At 38.3% G+C, this 13,414-nt stretch overlaps 1 protein-coding gene across 3 annotated transcripts in view; it reads right to left on the bottom strand.

Moving 5' to 3' along the window:
- MCOLN2 (mucolipin TRP cation channel 2) overlaps positions 1 to 13,414 on the bottom strand; it is a 55,854-nt gene that overhangs the window by 33,418 nt on the left and 9,022 nt on the right. For all 3 annotated transcript variants that reach the window (XM_073234217.1, XM_073234215.1, XM_073234216.1), the window contains exon 2: positions 5,097 to 5,256. In XM_073234217.1, the coding sequence (XP_073090318.1) occupies positions 5,097 to 5,249 (153 nt within the window). In that variant the 5' untranslated portion in view covers positions 5,250 to 5,256. The remainder of the gene's footprint in view (positions 1 to 5,096; positions 5,257 to 13,414) is intronic.

A 13,414-nucleotide genomic window follows, 5' to 3' on the forward strand; every position in this document is an offset into this window, starting at 1 on the left:
TAACCACCAAAGGAATTCAATTCCTCTAGCTCTGCAAGAACTCATATGAGATTTAAGAACTCCCGACTCCAAGATCTACTGCATCAAAGCACCAGAAAGAGCAGGGCACACTCTACCCAGATGATGTCAAACCTATTCACTGTCAGCAGTCAACCACCTTCCCGGAATAAAACTCTGGCCTTTTCTCCCTTACACTGTATCCTAGCACAAAGTTAGGCAGCAAGGGCTCTTTTCACCAGGAGTGACGCACTCTTTCTATCCTAAAGTTTTTCTTGGAATCCAATAAGTGGGGAAAATCAGCAGGCACTAAAATTTACCCCAAAACACTCAAGAAATTACACACACAGTTATATACACAACCTCATTCTCTTTCTCTCTCTCACACACTTTCTGACATACTCGCAGTGTTCTGCTGCATGCACTCTCTTACACACATACACTCTCACACACACAGACATGCACACACAGTGGGAGAAGTCAAACTTCTATAAGCTTTGTCCCACACACCCTCCCCCCATCTACCTACTTTATCTTCTATTTATCTCCTTATATGACAATAACAGTCCAGAAAATTTGCCCCAAATCTTCACCCCACTAAGCCACCAAAACAATCTGGAACTCTGTTTCATCATGTGTGAAATCAGCAAGCTCAGTCGAATGACTATGACAGTTCTGTTATTTGCCATCATTTCATGGTCCAATGTGATACATTGCATGCATTAAATAAGCCATCAACTATTAAGCTTTCAGATAAAACAGATATGAATTTGCATATGTAAACTTACTTTTAAAATGATTTATATTTTTTAGTTTTTAAATTTTGTCTAACTTTTTAATAAGGCTGAATAATTAAAAACATTAGCTACCATTTTCCAGCAATTATATTTCAGGCACTGTACTGCTTTCCATGCATTATCTCATCTACTAACACAACAACCCTATGGAACTGTTACTATAGTTAGCCCCATTTCACATATGTGGAAACTGAGACTCAGACTTATTAAATTACCCTAAGTCACCTAATTAGAATGAAAACCAGTTCTAAATCCAAAGTTATTTTCATTGTGCTACACAATTTCCTCCTGTTGAAAAATTTGTCTTCGGCACTCTTCTCATAGAAAAGAATTCAGGTGCTAGCTTTCCAGAGTTGCAAATATATCATTTGAGAATATGTATTTGATGATATTCTTTAGCATCTGAGCCTCTCCGGGTCACATTCCTCAAATACCATGTCAAAGTATTGAGCAATTGCTAAAACCCAGCTATTCTAAGGAAAATATCAGATAAGAAGTCTCATATCATCCAGCCTGTGCTAGAAATCAAGCAACAGAAGGCTAAAGTTTCCTCCAAGCATGTGATATCTGCCAATAGTGTCTGGATAAGATGCAGAAAAGGTCATGTTGCTTTTTGAAACTAAGTAAGTAAGCCAGGGGAACCAATACACACATGACTGTTTGAAGATTTTATTAAATACTGATACGTAGGTGAAAAATAGTTATATACACATATCAATTAAGTTCCTCAATCAAAGTTTGCTAAATGCTTACCCTGGCCAAGCAAGGATATAATGTGGGCAAGATCAACATTGCATAGTACTGGACAACTCATTTACTGAGTGCCAAGCACTGTACCTAAAATTTTTATTTTTATTTTCCACTTAATTCCCCAGCACCCTGGGAGGGAGCTAGTACACTGGGGTCCACAAGGACAGGGATTTTTTTCCTTTTTCCCCACTGCTCTATACTCAGGAACTGGAATAATGCCCAAGACAACATCAGAGTCAAATACTGAATCTGTTGAATATACTTCAATTTTGTACATGTGCAACCTTAAGTCAAGTAAACTTTCTGGGTTGGAACAGCTAGCAGGTGTTAGATCAGAGACCTAAACAGGCCTATTTATTCTCCAGACTACTTTGCCACACTAACTCTCATGCTGAAATGCTGCCAACATAACTCTAGAAGTAGGGATTTTAGACCCATTCCTCCTGCATGTGTAGTTCAGCTAACCAAACCAAAAAATAATCTGAATAGGGAATGGATAACTTGAGTAAGAAAGTGGCACAACATTTGCTGCTATTTTAAGCTACTACCTTATTTAAATTCAAAGTTCACCTATTCAATTTTAGAAATGAGAGAACATGGAGGTATAATCTCTGCTTGGAACCACCCTCATGTGGCATCAGGAAAAGAAATTTCCTCCTAGAACTCCTGCTCGTAGACCAAGCTAAGATCCACATGTAAGCTCAACACCAGGTCAGGTTGGGATTGTCAAAGCAGCTCTCAGTAGAGGAGAGAAACCTTGGGGAGGAGATCAGGAAGTCCTGTTCTTGTGATGGCAGAAACAACAATGCTACAAAGCAAGAGTCAGGAGATGATGGGGTTGGCTAAATGATGTTATTTTTAAAGAGGAGTTGACAGAAAAATGCATCCAAGCCCACTGAGTAGATCTTAAGATTTGCTGAGACAGAAAAATAATTACACGTTAAGTGCAGCCTGGCAAAGACTGAATTTAAGACCTGATTAAGAAATCAGTGTAGGAAAAAATATTCTGTACCAGGTAAAAACAAGATACCACTATAATAATATACAGAGAATATGGAGGGAAAAGAGTAGAACTAGCAAAAGAATGTAGACACCTCTCTCAAGATTATAAATTACTGCAGAATGAAGAGTAGGAATGTCTTTTAAAAAGTTTGTTTCTGAACTCTGATAAAATGTCACCCATCCCACCAGACTTGAGGATGGAAGCAGAATAAGAGGAGGAAGGAAAAGTGGGATTTGAAGGAAAGAAAGGTATTTGAGAAATCTGTTCCCATTAGATATCATCCAAGTAGCAAAACTTATTAAGATGGTCCTACAAAGAAGCAAGCATTCAATGACTCCTGACAGGCATGACAAGGTACATTGACACAAAAAGTACATGATCAATTCCCAGAAATATTCTATTGCAAGTGAAATTAGTGATGCAGATGGCAAGGGGTTCTGGTAGGCTCAGCTAAGCCATTTTGAGTGGTCAGGCAAGGCTGGTGGTGGGGAAGGACTTCAGACAGCTCCTGCCAGATGACGGGGAGGAAAAGAGGCACTCTGGACTTGAAGGAACAAACAGGGCAGGGATGAGGATCATTAGGTGGGTCTGTCTGGCTGAGATTTGGGGAGGAAACAGTAGAGGCAAACCTGTTGGAAAGGCAAACCTGTTGGAAAGGCAAATTGAAGGAGATTATGGAAATCTGTGAATGCCAGGCTACAGGGTTATTATTTTCTTTTGTGGAAAACTGGGCTCTACAGAAGTTTCTGAGCAGGAGAGTGACACAATGAAGGCATTCTAAGAATTGATCTGATTTTGGCATTGAATGGGATGGTATGTCTGTAGAGAAGAAACGCAGGCATCAGATGAAGAAGAGAAGCAGCCCAGTTAATTTATCTGTATTCCTAGATTGCAGACCATGAGGACAGGACCCCTATCTGGGACAGAATAAGTGTGTAGCCTCTAGAGCCACATGGCTGGGGCTCAAATCCTGGCTCGGCCACTTACTAAGTGAATGGCCATAAGCGAATTCCAAACTGTTTGGCCTAGTTTCCCCATCCATTAAAGGGGAGCGATAACTGAGTCCACATCCCAGGGTTGCAGTGAGGAAGAAATGAGTTAACACACATACGTGCTCCCAGGGCCTGCTGCATGGCAAGCGCTGCCACGTGTCGGCTGTCAGCAGCTGTGATGTGTCACCTCTGTGTTACCAACAGAACACACAGCATATGAGGTGCTTTGTGCATATTTTTAACTAGCTATTAAGAGTCTGTGCCAGAGAGTAGTCAATACGGTAAAACCTAAGTAGATGCAGCTTTGAAGGAAGAATCCATGGCATTTAGTAGATACCAGGACAAAGAAGGAAGTCAAAGTTAGAATCTGAGTAACACTGACAGACCAAAAGTTGAAATGAAAGCTAGTTTGGCAAGAAAAGAAATTGGAAAACAGCTAAAATTGACCAGTGATAAAAGGGGATATTATTTCTCCTCCTTCCAAGTGATACTAACAATGCACCTATTTTATAGGGAGTTAAAATTATAATTCCTAAGCCAAGAATTAACATGGAAAAAAAATTTTTAAGGAAAAAACTAAGCATACACATTTAACAGTGGCCCTGCCTCTCAACCTTGCTGCTTCACTTGAAGTAAGCTGGTTACCCTGAAATGTGAAGAGATGGTACAGCATGTCATACAATGAGAAGACCTCTGCATGACTACAGAATAAAGATACAATATCAGTTAGGGCAGGGATCTCCTCTCATTTCTAAAACTATATGGAGGTCTTTTGAGAAAGGTATTTATTCTTGTGTCCCCAAAATAACATCTTTACAAACCCTTTTACATTAATAACAGAGTGGTTATCTGCCATAGGAGCCAAATATCCCAAATCAGTAGTGTTTTTAAAAGGGCATGCATTTCAGATGTAGTTACCTTGAGAGAAGCCTCAATGAAACTGATTCAGCACTAGCCTCAAAAGTAGATGACAGCTCTGATGGCTGTAATACTGGTGATAAAATGCTCAGTAGTATGAACTTAAACAAAAGGTCCCAATGTAGTCTTCGTATGCCCTTGATAGTGTCAGTGGGTGAGTATCTGAATAGAGCAATCAGCTACTGATGAAAGGGAAACAGTATTTCATGTAAGCCTAACATCAAAACAGTAAAAACTGCAGATTCCAAAGTCTGTTTAAATAAGGTGTATCTGAGTAAAGATGAGGCATTTTTTTTTTAGATGAGACATTTTAAGAACACAAATCACTTTGAATTGAGAAGTCTTTGCCAGCCTATGTGCCCTGTTCAGATATAGAACCACCCCCACCAGCCCATACAGATCTTCTCTTTATCCGTTATTTACAGAACCTGTGAACAGATAACCTCATAATCGTTTACTAAAACAAGGTGGTCATCTAATCTGAATTTCAACCTACCACCCACCCTCCAGAGTCAACACAATTTTAGTTTAATGAACTTGAATATGGACTTCTCAGACAAAGGTCAAGTGACAGAACACGTGAAAATAGTTTCATCTTGGGGTAAGGAAAAAAACAAGTGAACTGATAATATAAATTACCTGTGTCGTGACCATAACAATTTTCAAAATCTGCAAACCTAGTTTCCATGGAATCTGGTGTCTGCCTCGGTATTTTTCACAAGGGTTCATGAAGTAAAACTTCAGGTCTTTCCTCAGACACTCTTCTTTCGCCTCAGAATCAAGATGAGCCATTGTATTTCTGCCACAAAAGATCAATTTTTAAGTATACAAAAGAGTCTGTTCGTCAGAAAACTCCTAAATAATACTTTCTGTTCATGTGTTCTACCCATTCTTACAAGTAAATTTTCTCTCCAATCAAGGAACTCCTTTTCTCTTCAGAAATCTGAAAATTATTCAGGACCCTCTATCATGTGCCTTTGCACACACATAGCTATTCATCTTGTTCAAAATGGCCATTCTCAAAAAATTGTTAAGAATAGGATTTTATTTGCAAGACTTGCCAATTCCTATATCTTAACATATAGCACTCAGTTGTCACGGGAGTACTAACAAAAACTAGAAGGGATACTTTCATGATACTCCAAGTATGAAATCACAGAAATTTAGTATAGGCTAATATAATTCAATTGTTATGGAAATAGACAATCTGTTCTATAACTCTAAACTGAAAGAAGGATTATGTTCCCCCACTTTTGGATAATATATCAATAATCACAAGATCCCAAAATACAAATATCTTTAAAAAGTTAAAGTAGCATTTCCTTTATTTATGCCTAGTCAGATACTCATATCAACTTGTATGAGCAAAATTTTCTTTTACTATTTCAAGGGCTCTCAACTCAGAAATGGACATATGAGTCAAGGCAGCCCAAAAAGAACCACTGAGATGGGGTTACAGGACTGTGATTATAAATGATGGGAGAGATGTGGGCCTTCCACTAAGTAGCTTCCAAACTGGGGTATGCAAAACTATCCATTGGGAGTATAGAAAATAGTAATTCTTCTATTTTATTCTTTACTTTAAAAACAACTGAACTCTATGAATAATTAATAAAGAGAATAACAGTGGTATATAGTAGCATATAATTTATGAATAAATATACACACATTGGGTATACATGCTTAACATGTATGTTGGATATATAATCAACAAAATTGGGAGATCACAGACGTAAAGCATAGGCTGAGTCTGGAGTTCCTCGAAGTCATCTCATCATCACAGGACAGCCTGCTGGAGTGGAACTGACACAGAAGAACAGAGAAAAGACAGTAAGTGTAGTGACAATGTTTGAGTTCCTGGATCCAACTGAGCCTGAAGCCATTCACCCCAAGAATTTCAATTTGAGCTAAGAAACATCCTTTGGGGCTTAAGCCAGTTTGAGTTAGCTTTCTGTTTCTCACAACAGGAAGTATCTTGATGGTTAAGTTTAATGAATAAATTCTATTAAGTTCAGCCAATCATTCAAGCTACTCATTTCTAGGGAAGTTGTTTCATTGGGGGGTCATTCTTGGGGATCTTTCACCTGAAATACCTAAATGACATATTTTAATACTGACTTTCAGTCTATGTTATCTACCTTGACTAACAAGTTTAAAAGAAGTCCAAAAGGGAAAAAGTACTTTAAAGATTATTTTAAGACCATTTAAGACTTACACTGAGTTGTTAATAATGTTCTATTTACCTCTTGAATTGATCTGACCAACTTATTAAATACTTGCTGAGCTGAGCAGCCATGCAGTGTTTGGGACACTCAGCTGAATAGGTTCCCTGAACTTCAGATGCTCAGCATCCAGGAGGAGAAACAGACTATCATGAAACAACACCTAGTTATCCATTCAGTCAAAGTGACAGTAAAAGATTTTAAAGGCCATGTAGGTTACATGGTTGTTAGCAAGATTTAGCTCTTTTAATATTAAGATTCAGTTTTCTTAAGTAATCAAAGACCTGATTAAGACAACATGTGCACAAGACATTCTGACAAAACAATAAGTAAAACCCTTAACAATCTCTTGATATTAACAGCAGACCAATAGTTCAAGAAAGACTTTGTCCTTTTAACAGAGAAAACAAAATTCTAATCTCGTGGTGCACTTGATATTAAACCTTATTTACCTCAATCACAAACAGTACGATCACATTAAATCCCTTTTCCACAAACCTTTTACAACTTTTTTACATTCAGATGTTGTCCTAAGTTTTCCTTTTTTAAATAATTAGCCTCTTACCTTTCTTTTTCCCTTTTAATAAAATGCATTACCATTCTTTACCAAAAACACTCATCTTACTTTTCTCATATACAGAGATACTTCCCTTATTTCTAGTGGTTTTAATTCCACCTATTAAAATTCTTAATTTTTAGAGACCTTAATTGTTAGCAAAAACTAAGTAGCAAGCAATTGTGAACTGTTTGTTACACCAGTGTTTTTAGATTGGCAAATTTATGAATACATTTCATAATTTCAAAGAAAATGTGCTTCTTTACAGTACAATGTTTCAGTAAGCACAAAATACATTCAGTAACAGACCCATATTTGTCCTTATTTTCTCTGAAATAAGAAAGCCAAAAGTAGATAAACCTACATTCAATAACTAATGTTTCATTATTTTATCTTACTGATAAAATATTTGGTAACTAAACTGTCACTTAGCAAAACTTTTCAGGTTACCAACAACATTCTCAAGCTATTTTTAGATACACATACTATAATACTAAGTGATTGTTACTAAAAAGTTCACCGACTACACCTATTTAGTTTATTTGTTCTCAACTACCATGCCTACATTACCCACAAAAACTTCATTAGATATTAGACAAAGTCAGCCATTCTCCCAAGCCCTTTTTCCAAAAAAAAGTTTAACAGGTAATGTCAACTTACAGGACTTTAGGTAAACCTAGGCAGAATGAATGTTTTAATTCTAATGCTGATAATCTTAAGACATAGCTATTTTAATTAAACCAAACTTAAATTAGCATTAATACCTAGTATCTTTCCCAGATCACATGAACATGAAAAACATTTGGGTTAGTTTCTATCAGAATTTGCCATTTTGGAATTGCCCAGTTCTTACAAATGCTTGTCTTCTAATCAATTAATTTTAGCAATGCCATCCAGAGGTAAACCCATTTATAATGAAAGAACATGTACATAGACAAACACACAAACAGATGCAAACAAAGATTTCCTGGGTACTAATATGTGTGAAGATGCCTAAGGGCTTGATTTTGGGCAAAGGCGCTTCTAAAGCCATTCGTGTTTAAAAAAGCCTCTTTTTCCATTTTTATTGTTTCAGTCTCAGGCAATGGTGAGGCTGTGTTTACATTAGAAGGACATGATAAGGTTTATGACAGAACATGCCCTTAATGGCTAAGGGGAGTTTGGCAGTGGTTGTCTCATAGCCACCTGGGGGCAGCAGGGAGGGTGCACAAAGAAAAAAGAAAAAAGATAAAGTCAGGAGAAAGTAGCGTGCACATTTACTGTTGGGATTCACAAGTGGGTTAGCTGCAAGTGCATCTGGCCGCCAGGGGTGTTAGGCTTGGGCTGGCTCTGAGCCAGTTGCCGCATGTAGGCATTCTCAAGGCCGCAATCTTGGGACACAGGGGGACTCAGTCCTGCTGTGTCCGGTTCCCCTCGCTCACCGCAGCTGTGAGGGCTTCAGTCCTCCCTCCTGCATGTCCTGCTGGCCCCTCACAGGCATCTACCAATAACGAAGGAAGGAAGAATAGAATAGGGCTAAAATTAGCTAATAAATCCACCTGCCCTGTCTTGGACCTCTGGAGCAGAGGGGACACCCATTGTGCAGGGACAAAAGAATCCAGGTGGCCACTAGTCCTGCAGCATCCAGGCAGCACTCCTCTGGGCCTGGGTGCTCCAAGGCACCAAAGAAAATCCCTAGAAAGGAGGAACTTGAGCCAGCGGCAGAGCCACGTCACCTACCTGGCTCTCCAAAACTGTTACTGGCCTCCAATGACCAGGTTCTTGAGTTTCAGTGTCATAGAAATGGACACTGGCCTCTAAAGAAAGCAGGCAGAGTTTATTAGAGACAGCTTATATACAAAGGAGCCGACAGAAGGGCTCACAAAAGCAGTTGTAAAAGGGTTTGGGGAGGAAGGGCATTGATGAATTATTTCCTTATGTTACCTACATCAGTTGCTTTCTCATGTCCACTCCATGGACAGAAGATGCTGATTCACTGGCTTTCCCAAAATATGCTCAGGGCCTCCTTTTTGATGTTTCTGTAGAATAAGCCTAACACAAAAGAATTTTATAATTCTTCTTCCTTCCCCAAGGTAATGTTCCTAGTGTAAACAAGGACTGGTTAGTAATTCTTGGGATTGTTTGCTCTAGCTTCAGATACGGTTAATTGACTGTTAGTCATATGGCTGGTTAATGGAATTCTTTGTTTTAATTTTACCCTTTGAAGCCCCAAGATGGAGGTTCAGTTTAAAATGGAGCCCCCTTGCTCTTCCCTATCTGATTTCATTAACTGGGCCTGAGAGCAACATCCTCCAGCATGAACTTTCAGACCCCTGAGTACAGGCCAGTAAAAGCCTGCAGGGGCATGTTTGAGCACTACTGAACTTAAGAGCTACCCACCGTCACAGTAGTGAATTGATGTTGCTAATGTATTCATCCTGATGATTCCCAATATCTTTTGATTTAATGAAATGAAAAGGGCATTGAAAAAGTTGTGGTAGAACCTGGAGAGTGAGGTCAGGAAACTCCTCCCCACACACACCCCAGAGAAGAAAAGAGGAGATGGTTTTCTCAGAAACAGTGGTGTGAAACACAAGGAATTAGGTCAAATAGTTAGTGAACATCTTTTGATCCAAACTCTGCCAGAGATATTTCCCTGCCTTCCCCGAGTTCAGTCTAGTGGAAGGGGGAGATGTGAACAGATAAAAAGTATAGTAAAACGTCTTAGGTGCTGTGCCTGAGGTGCGCACTGAGCACTCTGGAAACAGAAGGGAGCGCCTGATGTAGCCCAGCTGCTTCAAGGGACCTCAAATGATTCTTCCAGCTGTGGTGTCCTTGACTATATATGGCCACAAAGAATTCCATTAACCTTTGTAATTCATATGGCCCCTAAATGTTCAAGAAATGGGTAACTGATGCCAACATTACCCTAAAAAAAACTTATTAAGATACACTTCAGGCAGAAAAAAAACAACAACAAAGTAGCAGATAATGAACATCAGGATCCCTTATGCAAAATTGTTTATAGAACTGTATCCTTCCAGTTTTTCATTTAAATATTTACAGATAAATTGCAATATTTCTAGCACTGTGAAGGATAACAAGAAAAATGAAAAAGCTAGCATAAAAACTTTCCCCCTTCAGTGAACAGGTGTCACTATGTAGGTGAAATACAGGCTGGTACTAGCCAAGTGTGATCAACTGGTGATAGAAATACAGAAAAAGCTAATGTGAATAATAAAGTTACATGAAGAGATGGCTATTTTTCAATAACTAACAAGTTTAAAAATAAGATCTAAAGTTTGGAAAAAAAGGTAATGATATTTTGGTTCAAGGAAAATGTAAATGTATAAGCTTTCTAAACCTTACTTTTCTGAGGGCTCTTTCTTGCTCCCCTCTTCCCAATACGTAGATTTGACCTAGTTCCCTGGTGGGTGAAGGGTATTTAACACACACACAACCAGACATCTTATTCCTATAACAAAAGTAAAATGGTGCAAAAAAAAAATGTAGTGCAAGGTGAAAAGGAAAAAAGAGAGAGAGAGGACAATATTCCAGAACTAAAATTTCCTGCATTTGATACATACTTAACCAACACCCTCCAGTGCTGAACACTGGGCTGGGTGTTTGGTACAAGAGGCTGGAAAGCTGCAGTCACAACTTTATAAGCAAGAATTGGGTCAACAGGAGAAATACTGCAAGTTCTTTCACAAATGATGAAAATCATCAACAGGCTTAGAAAAGGACAGATACCTGCTAACTTGTAACACAACTCAGGGAAGTGAAAGTGGCTACAGTACAAAAACAGTTAAGAAACAGAAATCAGTGAAGACCTAAATTACACTGATCCATCAACTGTAGGGAGGTCATGCAATTGAAGTTGCTCAAAATAAATAAGAACAATATGACTCACAAGTTATTTATGTTTCACTGAACTATAGGAAATGCACAATCTGGATTTGTATAAACTTAATAATTCAGGCCTTAGTACAGGATTTAAACAGGACTTAGAAGTCCGAGATCTCATAATGTGGTGAGAGGTTGAGAAAGCACATCTAAGATACTGTCAGTTAGTAGGAGAACTTCCTCTTTCCTCATATAATCAGTACTGTGTGACATCAGCTAATTTTAAGGCTGTCATATGACCAATGGCAATTCCAGCCTTAACAATAGTTAAAAGAGTTGAGGCTTGAGGTTTTGAAAAAAGCTTAAAAAAAAAAGAACAAGTTAACAGCAATTCTTAACCTCCCTGGAGTCATAACTCCCTATAAGAACTGTAAAAGCTCCTGATCTTGGCCTCAGTAAACCACACACACCAGCTTCAATGATGGGTACCTCGTTCCCATTAATACCATCTGCTTGGCAGATAAGCTCACCAACCCAGGCTAATACTGCTCTTCAATTTGCATGACCCTGACCCTACTCAACAAGAGACATGAAAGATTGTTTTCTACTGTAGTGGTCTCTGAAGTGGGGTGTGTGCACACAAGGGGTATGCAAGATCATTCATTGGTATGTGAGAACAAAGGCTTAGGGCTCTAATTGTATTAACCTAGCAAAGAGAGAAGTTAGGATTTATAAGTTTAATACATGGATTATTATCTATCATACCTAAGATGACCTCACTTGGTCAGAATACCAGATGTCTGTGTTTCACTTTGGTGTGCAAGGTATCCCAGGGGAAGGGAGCAAGTTCCCAAAGTTGAGTTGATGGTAGCCTCACTGGTGTTCAGCACATTCCTGCCACTTAAGGTTTATGAGGGCCCATTTAAGCATTGTTAAAGTATGTGCTCCAGTTTAGTTGAGCCTCACAAAGTGGGCAAGGGGCATAACAATTCCTGCAAAAAATGAGACTTGGTGTAAAACTACTGGAAGCCTAAATTAACATCAACAAAACAGGAATGTTAATATTCTCCTTAGATAAACTTTGTTGGCCATAAGTTTAAATAAGATGAAAGGCAAATCCAATGCAAAAAGAAGTTGGGAAAAAAGAAACAGATTTATCCAGAAAGCTATTTATTATAATATAATATAATAATATAATAATAAGGATAAATCTACGGTTCTTAAGTGATGAACCTGGCCCTAAGTATATACTTTGTACCCTAAAATATTAGGTAATGTTAACTATGAAGTCATAATGACACTATAAAGTCACTGCATTTAGCAATTCATTTTAACATCCTCATCTATCTTATTCCCTAAAATGTTCATTTACCTGTTTTATAGTATAGTTTTGCATACAATATGTAAATAAAGACATTTCAGAGAGGAAGGGGGTTCTTTTAACTTATGGGGATAAGTTATCAAAAATACTTGGGACAACTTCTCTAGTGTTTCAAGCTCCATCCACCCCTTAAATGTGGTTTCTTTTCTTCTCCCAGCTGGTATTATAAACTCCTTCACTTGGAAGAAATTGATGTTTGTTCCCACAGCTCCTGACAAATACCCCTCTCCCTATTAGACCTATTTAGTTATCTTGTATTGACACTAGAAAATAAAGTTTTTTCTAATTCACAACTTTCTCTTCCTACCCACAGAGGATGGAGCAGGGGAGGCAGGGAGAACCACTTCCCAGGTTTGTCCTTCTTCCTGTACCCCTATTGCCACGAACAGTATCACCAGCCTTCCAGAACCCCAACCAGGAACATATGTCTGTGTGGCACTGCGTCACCTGGTCCTGTCTTACTCCTGAACGTCATGTTTCCCCCCACAAATTTTATTGTGTACATAATTTAAAATGAACTGTAATGAACCCCGCCCCTGATTTCTGCTCCTTAGAGGCAACTTCTTTCATCTGATTTTTTATAGTTGTTTAATATTTATAAATATTATTATCCCATTACTTATTTCTCTTTCAGATATTATTACTTTATGCCTTCTTATGGAAAAGATGGATTTAGCTTTTATATCTGCCCCTCATCAGCAAACATACACAGTGTACCTCCCCACTCATCTTCCGAATAAAACATTAACCAAAAGATTTGGAAAAATATTCAGAATTTACAAAGCTAATATGCTAATACATTTCACAGTTGATGCATTGGTACACCATGTTTTTATATTCTTGCTTTAAAAAAATATTTTTTGGAGTTAATTGCCTTTTTTTCCCATTTGCTTAGTTTTCTACATAACGATCAGGACTTTATCAGCAAACTCTGGCTGAGTCCGCCAGCTCCTTTCAATGCAGTCAAACAAGC

The sequence above is a fragment of the Manis javanica genome, chromosome 4, assembly GCF_040802235.1.
Source record: "Manis javanica isolate MJ-LG chromosome 4, MJ_LKY, whole genome shotgun sequence".
Classification (NCBI taxonomy): Eukaryota; Metazoa; Chordata; class Mammalia; order Pholidota; family Manidae; genus Manis; species Manis javanica.